General features: G+C 42.4%; 1 protein-coding gene and 1 long non-coding RNA gene across 2 annotated transcripts in view; both read right to left on the bottom strand.

Annotated features, from left to right (window-relative positions):
* The window catches only part of LOC147258473 (uncharacterized), a 14,582-nt gene extending 2,043 nt beyond the window's left edge, over positions 1-12,539 (bottom strand). The window contains exons 1-2 of the long non-coding RNA XR_015116964.1: positions 12,522-12,539; positions 10,241-10,317 (exon numbers count right to left, since the gene is read on the bottom strand). This is a non-coding gene — a long non-coding RNA (uncharacterized LOC147258473). The remainder of the gene's footprint in view (positions 1-10,240; positions 10,318-12,521) is intronic.
* Positions 12,540-12,960: 421 nt separating this feature from the next.
* fjx1 (four-jointed box kinase 1) lies at positions 12,961-16,188 on the bottom strand. Its single transcript, XM_086208332.1, has one exon. It carries the CDS (start codon positions 14,733-14,735, stop codon positions 13,464-13,466), a length of 1,272 nt encoding a protein of 423 aa, XP_086064458.1. The 5' UTR covers positions 14,736-16,188; the 3' UTR covers positions 12,961-13,463.
* Between the last annotated feature and the right edge of the window lie 4,099 nt (positions 16,189-20,287).

Here is a 20,287-nt window from a genome sequence, read left to right as displayed (position 1 = left end):
TCAAGTTCCCCCTGTGTGTTTAGAAATAGGATCTTAGAGGCTAAATTGAAAATGGGACTGCTCCAGAACACTCAACACATGGGAGCAGATGTGTGGTAGTAAGTGAGAGGGGGGGAGGGCAGAAAGAGACAGAGGGAGCGAGAGAATGGGATGCCAGGAAGACAAAAGAGAAGGATGACAAGAGAGGGAGCGGAAGAGGATAGGAAGAAAAAGATGGAGGGAAGAGGGGGAGGGAAAAGAAATGGAGAGGAGTTTAAAGGCTCTCAAACACTTTGCACTCCCAGCACAGCAGATGCCACATTCTGTCTGGCACAATGATCTGTGGGCCGGCTCTATTTATACCCTCACTGTGTCACTTCAGGGCCAGCAACAACGCTCACAACACGCACATGCACACACGTCTAGAATCTGGCTTTGGCATTTGGCTCTCTTGCAATGATTCAAATATAATATACACACACCACTCACATGGACATTCACTTTCCAAGTTAAACAAAGCAGTTGCAGTTTTTGCCTTCATTAATGCTGGTCTGATTTAAATTGACAGGCCACCTCTTGAGAAAAAGGAAAGCAGCAAGAAGACTTCTGGATCGCCATGGTTACTGGAAATAAGTTACATCAGCTTTCCACCACTATAGTGTGTAATGCTCAAAGAGGAGAATCTTGGTGAAAGTAAAGTTAGAAAGGAAAGGATGGAGGGAAGGAAGGAGAAGATAAAAGAGGCTTAACATATGAATCACCATGCGACTTTACCTTGTCTGGTTACTATCATGTGTCATGAATAAAAACACTAATGCTTTTATTTAATAACCAGCACACCGAAGATGAAAGGCGGGTATCTATTTCCATGTGATGTGTGTAACCTCATCTGTGAATGTTGCATGGTTGAGAGGCAGCACCTCCATGTTAAATGGCCTTTGTTGGTAATCAATCAGCCCAAATGTTACAGAAGCAAAGCAGGGCTTTATTGCACATCCAGCTCAGAGACAAGACACCACCACAAACATCCATCACCTTCAAACATCACGGGGTCTCTGCAATACACTAGAACCTGGTTGGAAACGGAAGGTATGCTCACAAACACACATGCAAGTACAAATACACCCACATGTGCAAATACTGACAGATATACACATATTGCTCTGTGACCTATGATTTTTATATGGAAAGTCAAAAACGCAGCTCAGAAGGAGGTGGCATTATAGAGCAAAGAGAATATTTTATGCAGGTGTAATAAAAAAAAGATTGAAGGCAATCTTTAGAGGGTCACCTTTGAAATCATGAAAAACGTGACTAAAGACAAGCATAAAAGAGGCTAAGTTTAAATGTGTCATGACGTGAGCCAGCAGCTTCACGTTGTCATTTATATGAAATAAAGCCAAGATCATTGTGTAATGAAAGTGTGCACACTAGTGATTGAACACTCCAGCTGTCAGAAGATGGAAAGTGAGAGAGAGAGAGAGAGCGAGAGAGAGAGAGAGAGAGAGAGAGAGAGAGAGAGCGAGAGAGAGGCAGCATGTGTACACCAGTGCGTGTACAACAGAACAACAACAAATGCTTCCTCCTCTTTGAAGTAGATCCTTTCACCTTCCCACCCCTCCTCTCCAGTGCCTATCAGTAAGCCATAAATCCAGGCGGTCATCTGCCGATGCGCCTCTGAAGTTCAGGAATGCCCTCATTTGAGGCCCCATGAGTTATGGGAACACCTGAGAGGGATGAAGGGGGACAAACAGGGAGAAAAGTGAGGGGTATGGGGGGGGGGGGGGTGAAGGCATCCTTATACCTTCGAAGGGAAGCATGTTAACAGCCAACAAGGCTGATGAATTAGCTGTGGTGGGCAGCTATTTTAGGGGAAGGTAGCATGCCTTTGGATCGTGGAAAGAACATGGATTACAAGCAGGGCATGGACAGTCCCATACACCTATTGTTTTTAAGGGAGAAACTAAGGGTTGAGAGAGAAAGGTTGTTGTTTTCTAAGGGCTGGGGGTTATAAAAACAGAACATGGCTGGGGTCAGGGCCTGGCCTGACTCTGATGTTCCGTCACAGCAGGATCACATTCTTCAAGCCTGCATGCTCAGAGTCCCCCATCTGCCCGTCTGTGTCCTCGTAGTCTCAACAATACATCGCGTCTGTGTCAGGGACAGCAGAGATTTGTTTGAATGAAGGTGTGGTGTTGGTTCTCACTCAGTCTTTATTAGCCTTTTTGAGTGCTAATGGGTACTTTGGGCAGGTTATAGCACCATGGAAATTCCCCAGTTGACTATTTATATGAAAATTTTTTTTGTGTGTTGCATTTTCTAAAATGTTTTTAACAACAGAATTCTGAACAATGGCTTAAGCCAGGTTTTCTCATTTTGTTGACATCTTAGAGTCAAAGCTTTTTACTGAGGGGACATTGTGTATCTCTTTTTTATCACTCCATAAATCAGAAAATCCTGTCAACAGCTATTTAAAAGAAATCAGTTTCCCCTATGCTTCTAGGAATAAAATGTCATATAATTCAGGCTATGACTGACATACAAACAAAAGCACTCTGTAAAAAGCTTCAAAATATAGACATAAATAAAACTGGAAGGTTCGGTGTCTACACACACTAGAAAAGTGGTAACTTCAGGTTAGGAAAAAAAAAACTCTAAATCTTAGCAATTGGGGTAACATATTGCAAAGTGACATACATTTACGACAACACGGGACACTGCTTTCACGTATAAAAAGTTAATCGTGAAGCTTCCTTAACTGCTTTTTGCCGTATTTTTTTCCAAAATTTTAAGTGTAAATATCCTTGCTATTATTATTCTAACCAATCCAAATTCCCAGGAGCTTTAATGACTAAAGTAACTGATTCAATCCAGACAAAAACAAGTCTTTCAATTTGCAGTCCAAAATGAAAACCGGAGTTGCTGATTTCATAATACGGATAGTTTAACCAAAAATGAAAATTCCACAATAATCTACTCATCCTCATGTTAATGAAATGTTGGGTGCACTCATTTCCAAAACAATGGAGGTGAATGGCAACCAACTCAAAAATGTACAAAAAAATGTAATAAATTTTCCATACTCCTTGTCCTGAAGCCTTGACATGCCAGGTTGTTAGCGCAACATCACTGCCGCCAGATTTTAGCCCCCCTGCTCACTGTAGCCTGGAGCCGGTAGCCATGATGTCATGTTGCTAGTGAGGCTAAACAAAATGACTTCATTGATGTTTTTCTAAACAACTTGAGATGTTGAGGATTCAGGAAACTTGGATTACTTCAGATGAGCAGCATGCCGGCATTTTTTTTTTAAATTTAATTTTTGTTCACTTTAAATTTGGTCACCACTCACTTAAATTGCTTGAGAGATTACTGCAACGCCTTCACATGTGAAATTCCTGTTTTGAGGACTGAAAAAACTTTATAATTTCTGAGAGAACTATCCCTTTAAGCTGTAAACAGTACTGATCCACCATTTTATTGAAAGCAATTATAAAATGAGAACTTTCCTAGTGTCCCAAATAAGTCCTGGAAGTTTTTTGGGTTATACTTATTGGCTATTGATCTAGTATAACAACAACAACAACAACAATGATAATGATAAGTAGGTGGTAAGCTTGTAAAGTCAGACAACAGAAAAGACAGTGATTATATTGTGTTTATGAACAAGTGGGAAAGTCCCAACCTCTGAAATGGTAGAATACACTGAATGCATCTTAAACTTGGAAAATCCCACAAGGAAAATGGGTAGTTTCAGAAACAGTTGAAGTTTGAGGTTTGACGTTATGCAATATGATAGTATTTGTGGTGAAAGATGACAAAATGTATTTTCTCTCAGAGTGAATAAGTGTCTGCTTTGATCAATTATGGTGATTCTGATGTCAAATGATACTCCAGAGCTAACTTATGTAAAACTGTCATCATCTTGTAACTAGCTGTTGTGGAGCTAAAGGAAAATTTGCCCTTGTGGCTCGCCAAATAACATTACCTGACTGTTAACTGGATGACTGTAAGTAACAGAAGTCAGTTGTTTATTAGCAATTAGCTGTGTTCTGACAGCAGACAAAGAGCATACTTACTGGGGGGAACTTTCCTACTCTTCCTATGAATGCAATATTCGCACATTCACACCTGCTAGATGTTCATGTTTCAGGTTTGATGTTGAAGTTGTTGCAGGAATAATCGATATTTGTGTGTCCTAATTCTCTATTTTTGCTACGAATACTTTGCACCTTTTTGTGATTATAACCGTCTTGTTCTGGTGGTAGTGACGCTCCTTGTTAGGTGTGTGATATAAAATGGTGTCAGGAAATTCACTGAACATTGCATTCTCTTTCCTGTCTTTTTCTCTTTCCCATCTCCTGATGGGGGTCATGACTTTTGCCATTTAAAGTGACTCATACACGGCTGCTGATCTCTGATATATTTCAAACCCCAAGTGAGCGATAAACCTCCCTCTTTTCTCTTCTAAAGGGTAAATGATACTGAACAAATGAGGTAGTTCAAAAATCGAAGGAGCATGGAAAAAAAATAAAGGCAGTCTAAATGGTAGAAAATACTGCATATTGGCCTTGTAGTAGACAGTACTAAATTGCAAAAGTTTGAGGAAGCCTAAAATAATTTAGTTTCTCTTTCAGTGGCATTGATTTTGTGGAAGATGTCTTTGTAACTTGCCCACATGATTAGCCCCCACCTCCCCTCAATCAATGCTCCCAGGAATCCACAATGGCAATATTTACACCAGGCAAATAGATGGTGGAGAAAAAGAATGAAAACTAGTGATGGAGGATTATAGGGAAGGAGAGAGATATCGAGACAAGGACAGGGGCCACATTATTTCATCAAAGCCTATTGTTAAATTCAACCTTGCTTTCATACTCTGAATTTCCTGTTACCTGTCTGCAAATTGATATTATTTTCAAGAGGATATCGTAACCTCCCACAAAGGTTACGTTTTATGTAAAGTATATGGCTAAAAAAAACAAGGGTTTTAAATAGTTGAATGGTCTCAATGAGGAAGGAAGTGCGCCCTGTATCATCTCTTCTTTGGTTAGGGTAATGCAAGGGTGTTGAAGAGCTAGACACTCAGCCTCGCCCTACGTTCGTGTCAGAGCGTAATTGCTGTGGCTGCTGGCGTGGGAGGCCTCAGTGTCTCAGACTTGTTATTTGAGATGAGTCAGGTTACAGGTGTGAGAGGGGAGGAATGCATTCGGGAGAGGCGGTATCTTTAAAGTGCTCATGATATCTGGTAATTAAAGTTTTATTCAAAGACAGGAAAAGCCCTGCGTGTCTGTTTTTTTAATGACCCTTTTGCCCAGTCTTTCTCCCAGCTTAGTCATATAATTCCTCATTCTCACAGTCCCTATCATTACAACCCTGTTTGTTGCTTTGGGAATGATAAAGACTACCTTCTGTATGGAAATGAGCTGCTCTCAGTCCACATGTGTTGACCAGCAATTTTGACAGTGGCCACTCTATTGAATCCCAGCAAAGCCAAAAGCAGTCAGATGATGTCCAGTGCAGCTCTATATATTGTTAGGCCAGTGACACCTATTTATGAATTACATAGAAATGTTTATGATGATATGAGCCTACAAGTACCACATTCTCTTGTGGCCGTAGTGTGTACGAACACAGTAAATCATTACACGTCCATACTGAGAAAGAAAGGATCAAAGGATTAAATAATAATAATAATAATAATAATAATAATAATGATGATAATAGAAAGAAGGTTCCAGGTTCAAGCACAGGATCTTTCTGTGTGAGTCTGCATGTTCTCCCTGTTCCTGTGTGGGTTCTCTCTGGTACTCCAGCTTCCTCCCACAGTCCAAAGACATCAAGAGGGGACGAGGCTGATTGATACTCTAAATTGACTGTAGGTATGAATGTGAGTGTTAATGGTTGTCTGTCTCTATGTGTTGGTCCTGAGATGGACTGGTGACCTGTCCAGGGTGAACCCCACCTCTCGCCCGAAGGCTGCTGGGACAGGCTCCAGCCCCCCGTGACCCTTAACAGGATAAGCGGTAGAAAATAGATGGATGATGGATAATAATAAGTTTCTCCATCCATCGATCCATTTTCTTCTGTTTATCCTGTTAAGGGGGGGCGGGGGGGGGGGCGGGGGGCTGGAGCGTATCCCAGCAGCCTTCAGGTGCGAGGCAGGGTTCACCCTGGACAGGTCACCAGTCCACTTCAGGACCAACACATAGAGACAGACAACCATTCACACTCACAGTCACACCTACAGTCAATTTAGAGTATCAATCAGCCTCGTCCCCTCTTGATGTCTTTGGACTGTGGGAGGAAGCTGGAGTATCAGAGAGAATCCACACAGGAACAGGGAGAACATGCAGACTCCACACAGAAAGATCCCGTGCTGGAACCTGGAACCTTCTGGCTGTGAGGTAAAAGTGCTAACCACTGCACCACTGTGCTGCAAAAATTAAGTTTCTAATTTTTTATAACATTTTTTGGTAAAGGCATCAAAACATTAGTTAATATGCAGCATCAGTCTGCTTGTGATGTTAACACATTTAGCCAATATATGCCAGCTAATATTTATTTCATACGCATATCAAACTAAAAAAAAAACTTAAATATAAATGTTGGGGGTGCTTACCTCATCTGTGGAGGTGGAGAGAGGTGGTAAACAGCAGGAGGTTGCATCGTTCGGTAGGTAGTGGACTTATAAAATGTTGGGAACCACTGATCTATTTTGAGCCCTTATTTACAAAAAGACTTCCATTTTCTTGTGGAGATTTAGAAGCAGCGAAATAGTCCAAAAACTTAAACACAAAAATGTTTATGGAGAGTGGTGTCTTTTCATCATCGACCTCTATATATTGTCTGTCTTCTTTTAAAATCAAAGTAGTTGCTCCCTCTCTAAACATTCGGCTCCAACATATTTGGTAACTTCCACTTTTTTATACTATCGTTAATTGTAATGTAGCCAAACTTAATAAACCCTATAAAGTCACATACATATTTGTGTCCTGCTTTTTTGTTTTACAATGCCGTATTCTTTTGTATCGTCTCTCTCGTCCCATCTCACCTTAACCAAGGCACGTCTAATCTTGTTCAATTGACAGTGATACTGCGGAGTTAGCCATAAGCCCCTTAATGTGTGTCTCCAGTGAGTTGCTCCCTCATCCACCCTCTAGAGAAAGAGGCCTGTACCTGGACGCAACCCAAAATAACTAGCTTTTATGCCTGTCCTCGCTGCTGCACGCTTGAGTGCCCTCCTTTTCTGTCTATACACTTTGCGACCCGTCTACTTAACTGATTGACTGTCATGACATTTTCTCACAGTTAGCTTTAATAATTTCAGTGTCCTTTGATGGAGCGAGGCAGGCCGGGGCATTTGTGCGGTACAACAGCCCACTATGGTGGCACAAAGCACAATTTACATAGAAATGACCAAATTACTGAGCACCGACACAGCCAACGGGTGCTATAATTCAAAAAGTCTACAGCAAATGAGCACGTGCAGGATTTAGACGGGGCACAGCCTCCAGCCAACACTAACATTCAGAGAGCTAGGGGTCAGCCAGCAGGAAGAAATGTGCTTCTTCAGCAGCTTGTAGGTATTTTGTCATCAAGTATCAAACATCCTCTTGCCCTTCTGCGCATCGATTGTCTCCACACTTTCGGCACGGAGAGGACAAAGCCCTTGTGTCACAGTCGCAGCAAACGAATCAAAACACAGCGCCTTAAATTCATAGACAGACAAGTAGACCCAAGATTGCATTTCTTGGTTGTTGAGTATTAGTATTGTAGAATTCGGAGCCTGATAGATGTGTCAGGTTTAAAATCTGAGTTTGTTCAGTCTTACAGTATTTGCATAGAAAATGTCATCCTCTTTGGAAAATGTCCTGTCAGTTAATTTCACAGCTGCAAGTTTATGTTCTAAAGCTTTTCAGTCAACATTACAATTCAATGTTCTTGGGATATTTTCAACAAGGTTTTTGTTGTTGTGTTGTTGCCAGAATCTCAAAGATAGTTAACATTTTCTATAAACCTTTGATATAACCTTCTTTAAGTGTCAGAAGATCCTTCTTTTATAACAAGATGTTTGGAACATTTTAAGCCTGGATCGGAAAGCACAGAGAGTTGGGAGATGAGGCACTGAACATGTTCACTCGCCAGTCACTGGCTTCAAAGTCACCACATGCCCTTTCATTCTTTTCTTAGCAGCAGCAGCTTTTGTTTATGTACCAACACTGTTATTAAGATAACATGCTGAAAAACTTTTCTTTTTTTAAAAATGTTGTATGGTAACGTTTTATTAGAAATATATTAATCATTTTGACTTTTTTTTTTCCTGGTGTGACTGCAACTATAACACATACAGCTTTATGGCTCATGTAACCAACAAGTCGTAATGATAACTTAAATAATACCTTTAAAACCAATGATTAAATAACATGTTTACCGTTTAAAATCACATTCTTATAAGGTTAAATGCATTCAGTGCGACATCCTGGCAATGTTCTGGGGACACCTCTCTTCCCTCAACAACATCCCCAGGACATTGTTATAATATTGCAGTTACAACATTTCGTTTGACTAAAAAATGTATCTTTATGGGATCCTTAAGTAGAATGATAAATGTACCTTGAGAGTTCTTTGCATATTAAAACATTTGTTATAAAATCAATGCCACTTGCAAGAGCCAGTAGTTAGCTGGCTGGACCATCTTTCCCGAGCACTGAGGCTGACTCATAACCTCGACTCACAACATTTGTATAGAAATAGCCTAATTATGGCCAGCTACACACGGGTGGCCACGAGAAAGACATATTCAACAGTAAAATTATCTCTCCGTGAATGTTCTTTTCAGAAAAAAGAGCAGAGAAAAAAAGCCACGCCATTCATTTCCATAAGCATACTAATTCACATTTACATAGAGATGAAGCCAGATGCAAATGAGTGAAACTGCGTGCACTTGAAACAGGTCCCCTGGCTGCACTGAGGCATCGTCAGGCATCACCCAGAGGAATATCAAAACCTATCAAGCATGTCAATCAAACACTGTTGAGTTAAAGTGAGGAGGGGAAAAACAAGGCGGAACGCAACAACGTCCTTGCAAGGAAATTATCATACCTGGATAACCCGGGATTTTATAAATAAACCTGATTTTTAAAGCAGAATAAAGCTGAATTATGGTGTTTCATTAACTTCCATTAAGCTTTTTACCTCCATCCAGTATAAAAATCACTTAGAATTATTTACTAGCATGTACAGTTTACCTGTAAAATAGCAACTGACACTGAAATATAGCTGTGGACATATTCTCTTAATGTAATAACATGCCTTACATCAAATTAAATAAAGCTCATGATATTCAGCTAGCTGTGGTGTGACATTTTGGAGACAGACCTTGAGGGATGAAGCAGAACAAATCGGATGGAATTAAGTGTTGAAATTAATCAGGATTTATTTTTTATGTCTGCAATGACTAGCATGAAGCAAATCATATTAAGCAAAAATAGAGGGAGTTCAAAATTAGGTTAAAAGTTGTCACAAGAGTTATTTGTTGCTCACTGTGTCTGTTTGTGTGCAGGGCTTTCTTATTGATCTAAATCTAATAGTAACATAAGATGTGATCATGAGGAGTATAGTAATAATGTCACATGGATTGCGTTTGTTGTCTGTTCGCCAATATATTTCTGTCAAGATATCAACACTTGCTGGTTGTCATGACACAGTGAACAAAATAAAGCAGCACAATCAAAGTAACAGACTTCTGTGATGGATGGGACAAGTAGGATGTAATCTTTTCCATAATCTGCAAGTGTGGCAGCAGTGAAAGATTGGACAACAGCTGGTGAGTTCTATTAGACTGTCCCTCGTGTATGATTCACTGTGACAGAGCTCTGCAAAAACCAATTCCACACCCAAGGATGCAAGCTTATTGGCTAAAGGCACAAGAGTTTAAGAAATTCTCTTGTTTGTTTAAGAAAGGAGCCATCTGAAGACACCAGTTATCACCCTGATACACAACCTCTCCCCATTTCATTTTTGTCTTGTTTCACCTTGTGTGTTTGTGTGTGTGTGTGTGTGTGATAATGGCAAAATACAGTTGTGCAGACACCTACAAGCGAGAACTACCACAAAGGCTGTTTGCGTCCCCAGGCAAGTGTTTATCATATCAACAACATGATAGCATGACAAAAGTGCAAGTTCAAATTTAACTTGAGGAGCACTCTGAGCGCAAACCAAATAAAAAAATAAGAACAATATGCAATTGTTTCACGTGTACTTTTCAAATGGGTTCCTCCTTTCCCTGCACTATATCCTACTGCTGATTCTGGACTGCGATGGCCTGGTGGTCTATGCCTGCCAACACACACACACACACACACACACACACACACACACACACATTCAGACAACACGTGAAAACATTAGCTCCTTTTGAGAAGGTTCAGTGCAAATGAAACTGCTGTGAATTCTAAATTCTTTTGCTTTGTGAAAACTCACAAACTAACATATTCTGCATATGTACGAATAAAACTTTTCAGCATGAAAAACTGAAAACAAGGCAATGTTGACATCTATATGAAGGTTTGAACACACTTTTTCCTCCAGTTATGAGCTATTGCTATGAGTTGCCTGCTTCTCTGTTTCTCATTATCTTGCTTGGTCTTAAGAAAGAATGCCCAAAGGTCCCCACCTCATGCTTGCACCCCTGGTTTAGACAAAGTCAGGCTTTGTGCCAGCTCTCTCAGCACATCAGAGCCTGGATGTCCAACCCACATTGCCAAAGCCCCTCCAGTCGTTGCCCTGGCCCCCCAGTTTACCCTTTATGGCCCATATCCACTCAGCTGTGACTAAATGACTCTCTCCCCATGTGCCGTGTTTAATAATGAAATCATTCAGTCATGTGGAGGAAGTTCCCTGCACTGTGTAACCATGAAAGAATGCCAGTTATGTCCACCACTCGCACATGGCAGAGACCCACCGGGTCATTTAGTCACCTAGTGTGTGACAGAACACCACAGCTTTTACTGCGGTTTTATCCTTCACGCTCAAAATTTGCTAAAATCATGATTCGGAATCCACAGAAAAAAAAAAAAAAAAAGCTTTCCATCGCCACTTTTTTTTGGGTTGGGTTTAGTTGTCAACATTCTAGGTAAAGTGAACAGCTGTCTTTTACTGTGACCTACACTTCTATTTTTTTAAGTAACAAAAACCACAAAAAAAGGATCTCAAGTAAAACTTTCAGCCTCTAACAGTGTGTGTACACAGCTGGGTCCCCTTTCACTTGCCTGTTGGAGAAATCTTAGTGTGCATTTGTGTGTCCATGGAGATGATCCTCCCTCCTCTCCTCTGGAATGTTTGCAATGTGCACAAATAAGAGGAAGATCAGCTCAAGTACCTGGGGTTTGAGCTGCTGAGCTCACAGTGGGCCCCTGAATGTACGATTGTGTGGGATTTATATTGGCATGAGTAACTGCCACATACATACGCAGGGAAAAGTACTCAAACTGTGACACAGCAGCTCTTTGAGGAATTTGTCACCTCTGGGTGAGAGGTAAGGTGGGCTTGGAGGGTTTTATATGGTGATAGGAAACAGACCAAGCGGGCAGAGACATATGTGAACAGTTAAAAGGATGATTCAACCACCTCTTTGATATCCACCATTAGTGTGATTACTGCTGGCATGCTCCCTGGTAAGAAAAAATGGATTTCTTGAGCAAAGTAATCTACAAATATAGAAAGAAAAAAAAAAAACTAATTAGGAAAATGAAAATTTCATTTAGCTAACAAATGGAGCTATGACAGGCAGTCAGAGTAATATGTGGGTGAAGAGGGAGGCAGGAAGGGTTGTGAGTCTGGTTTAGACATGCAGACCTCAGTTTAGCATTAATCCCTGGTGTCTGCAGCCTGTCGTAAATCTCATGGCGGTTTCCAGCGTGAACAGACATGCTTAGACGATGCCCAGCTGCAGTCCTTGCAAGCTCCCTCTTTAAAACACACATGTTCTGACCGTACAGCTGCAGAGCAGCACATTAACATGACCTGCTCTCTCCTCTATACAACAGTCAGTGCACATATTGATCCCAAAGTCCCTCCTGCAGCTGCAGCAGGCATTTTGTCTTGGAAAAAAATTCAAGTTACACCTGCGCTGCATCCTCACCTTTATGTAGTGACCTTTCATGGGCAGAACACAAATGCTGAAAACCTTACGATGAAAGGTGGGTGAAAATTGTCACAATATGTATTAATGCAACATTGTGGGAGCCAACTGCTGTTAAACCTAAAAAAATACACCAATCTCATCCCAATCTGGAGTCCTGCAAACAGCAATGTCCCTAAATTGGCCCCTATATATATTAAAAAAAAAAATGTTGTAAAAGAAACCAGGTGCAGGATAGTGCGAGGCTGGAAAGAATTAGGCTTTCAAAAATTTGATCACCTGCATTCCTTCTGATGTGCTCGTAAGTCTAGACCCCTGGTGGAACTAATAAGAAAGAGTCAAATTAAAGGCTGATGTGGTGAAATGCAGTGAAAGCATACACGGGATATATAATACTGACCTTCAGTCAGGTGTTTTCCACACGGCTCTTGAATGCAAGCTGTTTAAATTCAACTTTTGAAAAATCATAAACAAAACCCTCCCGTGAGAGAAAATTAATCGGCCCCTCATTCAGCTGCTAGAATGGGAGTTGCTCGGCTGAACAGACTGAACCTACGGCAATCCTGGCAGCAGCATGACAAAGTTTTCCATCTAGTTAGGGAGGCCTGTTTAAAAGAATGTCAAATGATGTCAGTTGTCTTTGTAATTGTGGGTAAGATTATTAAGAGTTTCCCGTTGTGGCGCGCCTTCGGCTAACAGAGCGGCTGCTGGGGAACACTGTGCCAGTAAAAGACATTTTCACAGCACAATGAAAGCACTGTAATGCCTAAGTACAGGGGGCATCACACACTAGGCTGCTATGAAATTATGCACCATAATAAGCAGAAACAGAACACATCTTAACATAAATTACAGTGTATTTATCAAAAAGGGATTCTGGAATGTTACAATGCATGTTAAATAAGTGAACCATAAAACAGGTGGGTGGACTGTCTTTACAGTGGACATGTACAATGAATATGCTACTCCCGTCAATTTAAGGCTGTAATCAACACTTTTACAAGAATGCAGGTGCTGGCTTTGACAACTGACTGTGCAAATGATTTTTTAAAAAAAGCAAGCCAACAGAAATACAGCAAAGATTTGTCTTAGAAATGTTAAGGCTTCTTCTTTAAGAATATTGAACACAAGGCAAGAGTCCAACATGATGATACCTATAGAGCCTACTCTTGACATTTATCCAGGTGAGCATCAGTGGGGAGAGTTAAAGATAGCCTTAACTGTTCCTTTCGGAAGGGACATGTTTATTTATAAAGTAGGCATCGCATTTTATCCACAGGAGGTAGTTCAGCTGGATGTTTGTAACACAGATAGCGCAAACACATCTGTGCACACTGGAGCCTCACAGCTGGCTGTACTTTCCTTTGCAATGCAAAATGTGTTTGTGTAATCTGTCTATCCTGTCCTGGAGAACACTGGCGTGCTCGTCCGAGAGAAACCCGAGCTCCGCAGACAGAGGCTCGCTGTCCCTGTAGAGCTCCAGCAGCCTCCTCCGGGAGTCTCTGCGCCTGTGCAGCTCCGCCACGCGCTGCGTCGTCCTCCTCCTGAACACACACACGGAGCTCAGCACTGTGTTGTGATACTTCTCCCACATGTTCAACACCCGAAAGCCGTGCACCAGTCCGGCCTCGTTGTCAATGAACACGAGGTCACCGCGGGGCGTTTTAAGAAGGTTGTTGGTATCCCTCTCCATTACGCGTGAGTCCCACTGCAGGCTGAACAGATTGCTGACCAGTCGGTCGAAGTTCGCCGTCAGGTAGTCGAATATAATCAGGTCGCTCCACTGCATGAGCTCCAGGAGCTCCGCCGTCGTCTTGTTCCGGAGTTCCTCCAGTACAGGATGCAGCCCGCTGCTCTCCTGTCTGAGCGGCGCAGGTGTCACCACCCCGGTCAAATTGGAGACCCACTCAGTCAGAGACACCACGGCTCGATCGCTCCACTGTAACCCCTCCACCCTCGTCCTCACAGATGCCCATTGCTCGCCATAAGTGTTTAGCTGGGATAGAATCAAAGGAGGAAGGTTCGTGATCCCCAGCAAACAAGCAAGATAATACGCCAAAGTTTCGCCTTGCACTTGATCAGCGTTTATCCCGTAGCGCACGCACGCTTTGGTTCCGTCTGCAAAGGTGGCGAGCTGATTGGATATCCTGCCGCATCCCGGCACCAGCTCCACTATCCGATGTGCCCTCGCTCTCTCTCGCCAAGCCCGAGCATAGTCCTCCGTGAAGCCCACAGGGAGGAGATCCTCCAGCCAGTCACTCCAGTATATCCCATCCTTCAGCGGGGAGCCCGACTTGACCGGGCCCTCCCGCCGTGGTGACCCCTTTTTACCCCCATTCACATGGTAATCTCGACTTCCTACCGAGCTCTCACTGAGGTTGTGAGCCTCAAGTTTGCCCCCCGGTCTTTGAGCCCCCGGGACAGCGAGCAATGCCCGGAAAGTTTTGGTGGAGAGGTCCACGGGGAGACTTGGGTAGAAAGACCCTCCGCCTGGTACTGAGAAGCCGCGTTTGTGTCGCTCTAAGCGGCTCTCCAGTGCGCTCCACACATAGAAAACACTTGCAAAGGCGGAGAGGAAGAGCAGGGCGAGGAAGTTTGCGGACACAGCCCTCATGGTGGATATCACCCTCGGACACCCACCGGTATGGATAAGACAGAAAAAAATGTTCCTCAAACCGCAGTTGAGTAGGAGCAGTTGGGAGCTCGTGTATCCCGCGAGCCCAACGGCTCACAGGCGGCTCGTTGAAGATCAGAGGGAAAGGGTCTCCGGAACTGTGTGACTCTCATCCCCCGTCCTGCTCACACGCTTTGTCACATCCCTCCTCTGCGGGAAACAGAACGAGCATTTTAAATCACCACAGCGGATACCTCCGGTGTCTCCAGCGTAGCCCGTTGTCCATGAACGCCTCTCCGCGTCTCATCCTCTCTCCCTCTGCACCGGGCGCTGCCGCGGCTGCTGCTGGGTGAGTTTGATTTGCGGTGGTGTCGGCTCGCATAGAGACGCTGGGCGGTGGGACACGTGACTGTAGTCCCGAGGTGGTGGGCGGGACGTGGGAAGGAGGGTTCAGAGAGGAGCGGAGCAAGTGCACCGCGCTGCCACTGCGTGTGTGTGTGGTAGTTAGTGTGCTACTGGCAGAAGCAGCCATTATGATAATTAATACTTTGGGCAGAAGCAGCCTACTTTAGAAATAATGTCACCATCTGAAACTAATTCTAATTGGTGCCTGTCTAGCAGGTGGAAAATCAGTGTCAATGGGGCCAAGCAGATAGAACAGGCAGTGACCAGTGGGCTTGATATATTCATCCCTTTTGACACATTGAGTCAATTCAGCATTTCCTCTTTCAATGCCCATTTGATTTTAAGCAGAATGCAATGCTGAATGATTTTCCGGCTTGCAGACTATTTAAAGATGTGCCGCTCTCTTTTATTCTGCAAATCTGAATCTTTTATTGCCCTAATTGGAACATTCACAAGTCAATCACCTAAACATTTGAGAACATGTTTCACCGGCAAAGACCAAACTGAGTGGCACATAAAGGAGTTCTAAAAACCAGAAATGAGTTAGCATTGTAGCATGTCTGGTTCAGTAGGTTTTTGGTAAAATGCCCAACATAAGGTTTGTGGTAAATGATAACTTCAGATATTGTCATCTTGTGTTTGTCAGTAAAAACAGATCTTGTGAATTTCAAAGCTTGTTTGTCTTAAAAACCATGGTTACTAACAATTGGCTTATCAAACTTATGGCAGTTTTTTGGAATATTATACATCAAGCCAAAAAAAAGTTTGAAGCTTAGTTGGGGAGATGGTGAAGTCAGACATCTGATAGCGCAACATTAGCTTGGTACTGCAACAATTTTTACTTGATTGAAGTAGGCCATGTATTTTAAGGATAGCGTAAAGCTGCCGCCATCTTTGTTAACCCCGGCCTGTTATCAGAGGCAAGAGAATATTCAACACATACACAACTGGATATGGTACATTAGAGCCTTATTAGAAATATAAATTAATTAAAATTGTAAGTTGACACAAACAACACTGGACGCTCCTCCCATCTGAGGCTAACCACTGTGGCCGCACAAGTGGCCACCCTGCAACCCTACAACAAGGCAACAGCAAGAGTAACATAGGCACACACTCACTGCAAATACTTACATCACAACAGTTAATGCTGCACACTTATAAAAATGTGTCAAAATGCACAGCAGCCAATAGGGACCACTCCAAACTACAAGCAGGTCAGAACCACTCCACACCGCCAGGGGGAGGCAGGGGGCCCCGTAGTCAGCGTTGCCTCTGAATGAGCCCCTGGTCTGAACACCAAGTTACCAAACTTAAAGCTTATTTTTAAGAAGAGATGTGTTAGTTCATGTGGGGAAACTGAAGTAGCCTGTACTAAAAATATCTAAATGAATACACTGACAAAGACAAAAAAAAAGTGGACAAGACAACAAAAAACATTAAATGTCTTCATGGAGTTAACTTATCACGCCCAGGCCGGTGACGACACTCTCCCGCGGGTTTGAGGAAGTGCTGCTTAACTGTCTTCACACCCAGCAACACTAAAAGCTGCGAACCGCACTCTCTCTGCCCGGTGCCACAGCCTCAGACAAAAAGATGAGGTCTTCCCCACCCACGAGCTGCAGTCCATTAGCCTCTTTTATTTCAGTGTCTTGCGCACAGCTTGAACACAGGTGCAAATCATCAGTAACCAGTAGAACCAGTGCGTAGAAACTCCTCCCCACACGACCTCACGAAGTCAACGAGCCTGCCTGTCATTTCTTCATCACAGTATTTTTAATGATGGGGCGGTGTTCATTTGTTGAAATTAGGCTACCCTGCTGTAAACCTCATGTTCTTTGTTTGGCAAAGAGTTTATTCTAATCAATAATCCAAAATTTAGAGTAAAAAAATCCCATTGGTGATATTAACTTCTGGGTTGGATTCCAAAAATATGTCAATACTGCAGCACTCGAACTGAAGATAAAGGCCAAGAAAAGGTTACTTGTCAGTTCAATAACTCATCAAATGCAAACACTTGCAACTAAACACCACTACAAGACATAGTTATTGCCCAATCTGTACCATCAATTCAATTTTACATATTATAAAGCCACTTATGTCTTACACTTCGCCTCTGATGTGGGTGCAAAACTCTAACATTGGAACTAAGTACTTAGTCATTGTTAATTTTAAAGTCCAAAGTGCTACTCCCAAAAATGTATGACTGTCCTGGGACTTGAAAACTGCACTGTTTCAAAGTCTTCCTTAATCCAGATGAAAATAATATTTTGAGACATTTCAAATAGTTTATTTGTCCAGAAAACAGGTGTTTTTTGAAAAACTGCTTTAATTGCGAACATGTAACGTTGTACACACAATGGCAACAATCATTTCTATCGGTACAGCAGAACAGTCTGTCAGGAAAACTTCACCAGCTTTTTAAGGAGCTTTAAATGCATCCCACAGTTTTCACCAGCGGTTTGCTCTGTCAGGTGACACTGAAACACATTTGCCTCGGGTATTTGAATATCCGCTGCGAGGTGTTTGATCACCGGGGAACAATAAATTTAACTCCTGCTCGTTTCATCCTGTCCAAGGACTTTGTTTAACCAAATGTAACATGCACGCACAGAAACTCCTTAATACACATCTGCCTCATTAAATTATCCCTCATTAGCATCCCCTCACACTTTACTATTCCACTCATGTCTTTGTACGCTATATTTTCAACCTTAGTTTCAACCTAATCTAATTAATTGGGTCATTTTTATAGCAACAGTCTGGCATGCAAAAAGGGCTCAGTCAAAAATTCAGCCTCAGTCAGGAATACACAATTACACCCAGTAATATATCTTCACCCTGATCTACAGTATTTTACTGCTGCAAGAGAGACATAATTAAACTAGAGGGCATCAGCAAACTCAACCAAACCCAATGCAAAATAAATGCAGGTTTTGCTGTGTTAAATGGATCATCCCTAAAATTGAGCAGGCACTTCCCTGGCCCGTGCTACACTCCCCCACCAAATCTGGTGAAATGAACCTGCACTAGTAGGTCCTATCATCTCATCATAATTATGCAGGAATAGATTTGAGTCGACCTCTGGTTGGCAAGTTAAATGATTCTTATCTGCCCATGTGGCCTTTGCTTGTGCCGTGAAAGTTGGATGGTTACTGTTATTTTTCCTTCAGCAGAATCATTTATTTTATTCCCAGCTAGTGTGTGATTCTGAAATGCTGATTGGCAGCAATGGTAATGCAGTAAGCATGTGTATATCTGTGAATCTAAAGAAATGGTTTGGTGTATGACTTAACTTTTCTTTTCTAATGTGGTTGTGAAAAGATGAGAAGGAATTGTTTTTTGTTTTGTACAGATTTAACATTAGATAGAAGTGTGTATTTTGCCTTTAAAGTACTGGCAAACGGGTGCTTTGTGCTGGGAACGATATTTTTTCACCATTGTGTCACTATTTTCTGACTCCGGGATGCAGGAAAAAAAAAAGTCAGCGCCTTACATTTAGCTTAAAGCTAATGTGTGCTCTTAGCTAACGGTTCAAAACAACAGCACAACTGCCCTAAAACCTCAGATTACTAACACACATCCATTGTTTAGTGCAATCCACCTCTGCTTCATCCAACTCAGTAATCAACAAATTTAGGCAACAATCTTTGTGTTTAGCTAAAAAAAAAAAAAAAAAGCACAAAAAATAAACTACCTATTACTTCCCTGGTTGCCATGGAAACAAACTTAATTTTATTCATGTTTTCGCTGAACTGGAAGTGTTGTAGTTTGTTTGAAAGAGAATACGGTTTGATAAAGAAAGGGGTGAATGATGCAGAGAGTTTGTAATCAATGTTTTTGGACAGGATTGCTCTTGTTAGACATCAGCCATCATTCGGGTCAAGCTAAATATACATGGCTGGCAGCATTTTGGAGTCACAAAGAAGTGACACAGGAGGGAATAAATGGCTTCATTACTTCAAGATGCCTATTTTTGAATACTTGAATTGAAATATTTTACTGTATTGTTGTATTGTATTGTTTCTGCTTGCACTCAACCAGTCTTCACTTTCACTGTAAAGCAACAGCAGGACCTTCTGGGTCTAGACATGGGAAATGAAGAAGGCTTAAGAGCATTGCTGGAATTCTGTTAACTTTTAGGAGCGAGTGTATTGACTGGCTGCAGCAGCACAGCTTGAGGTGTCCATTTCCTTTCGCACAAGTGTGGGCATGTTCACATATCAAACCTATCTGTTTCTCACCATGTGTTATCTGCAGGTCAGCGAGCCTCCCCTGCTGCATTCCTCCTTCTGCTTTCCTCGTAAATCCCACAGCAGTCTCCAGAGAGCCGTAACACCAGGACAGGGTTTCTCCACCAGTCATGGCTGCCCGTTGTCTAGCGCTGCGGTGACACAAGAGAGCCTGGACCGTCTGTCATTCTGTCCACAATGACACCGTACACTCGTCTAACCAGGCTTAACTGTGTGGTGACTTCCAACTAGTGAGGATGGACAGAAGGACACAAAGAATGAGACACGAAGGGATGAGGACAGAGGAGGAAGTTGCCTCCTTTATAGTGTAAGGTTAGTTCACGCTGAGCAATAACTCACAGATCCCATGACACTTTGCAGCACTCTGTTTCCTGAACTGAATAATGAATGTGCAGGGTTTCCATTAGCGTTGAAAGCTACGATTATTTCACAAGGCCTGACAATTACTCAAGCTCTGGGATTGCGGGACAGGGTGGGGTGTATGTGTGTGGGGGGCTGAGTGGGGTGGATGGGGTTGGTGGTGGTGGTGGTGAGGGGGGGTCCATTGGGATGGTTTCATCGTCTCCAGGTTTATGTGTGATGTAGATATCTGTGTCAGTGTGGAGTCTGCTGAAAAGGGGCCATCATGTAAAATGGGCCAGATACGTTCAGCGCATCAAAGCCCTTTCAAGTATTACAGCCAATCACAAAGTGATCTTAAATGGTTGCTACAACACTAATTTCCATGTAGGAATGATTTTGATTGGTCTTTGTGCTTAAAAATGGGTGGGGCAGCGTATTACATGAAGCACATCAAGGGAAGGTCATGAGTGAGCCATCAAGCTTGCCATCATTTTTTGAACAATGTTCAGACAGCTTAAAGATAAGAATAAATCTAGATTTTTTTTAAATGAA

This window comes from Aulostomus chinensis, chromosome 7, assembly GCF_037954235.1.
Source record: "Aulostomus chinensis isolate RoL2024-O1b breed Wild chromosome 7, RoL_Achi_v1.0, whole genome shotgun sequence".
In the NCBI taxonomy this organism is placed as follows: Eukaryota; Metazoa; Chordata; class Actinopteri; order Syngnathiformes; family Aulostomidae; genus Aulostomus; species Aulostomus chinensis.
This window is presented reverse-complemented; position numbering and strand designations above follow the sequence as displayed.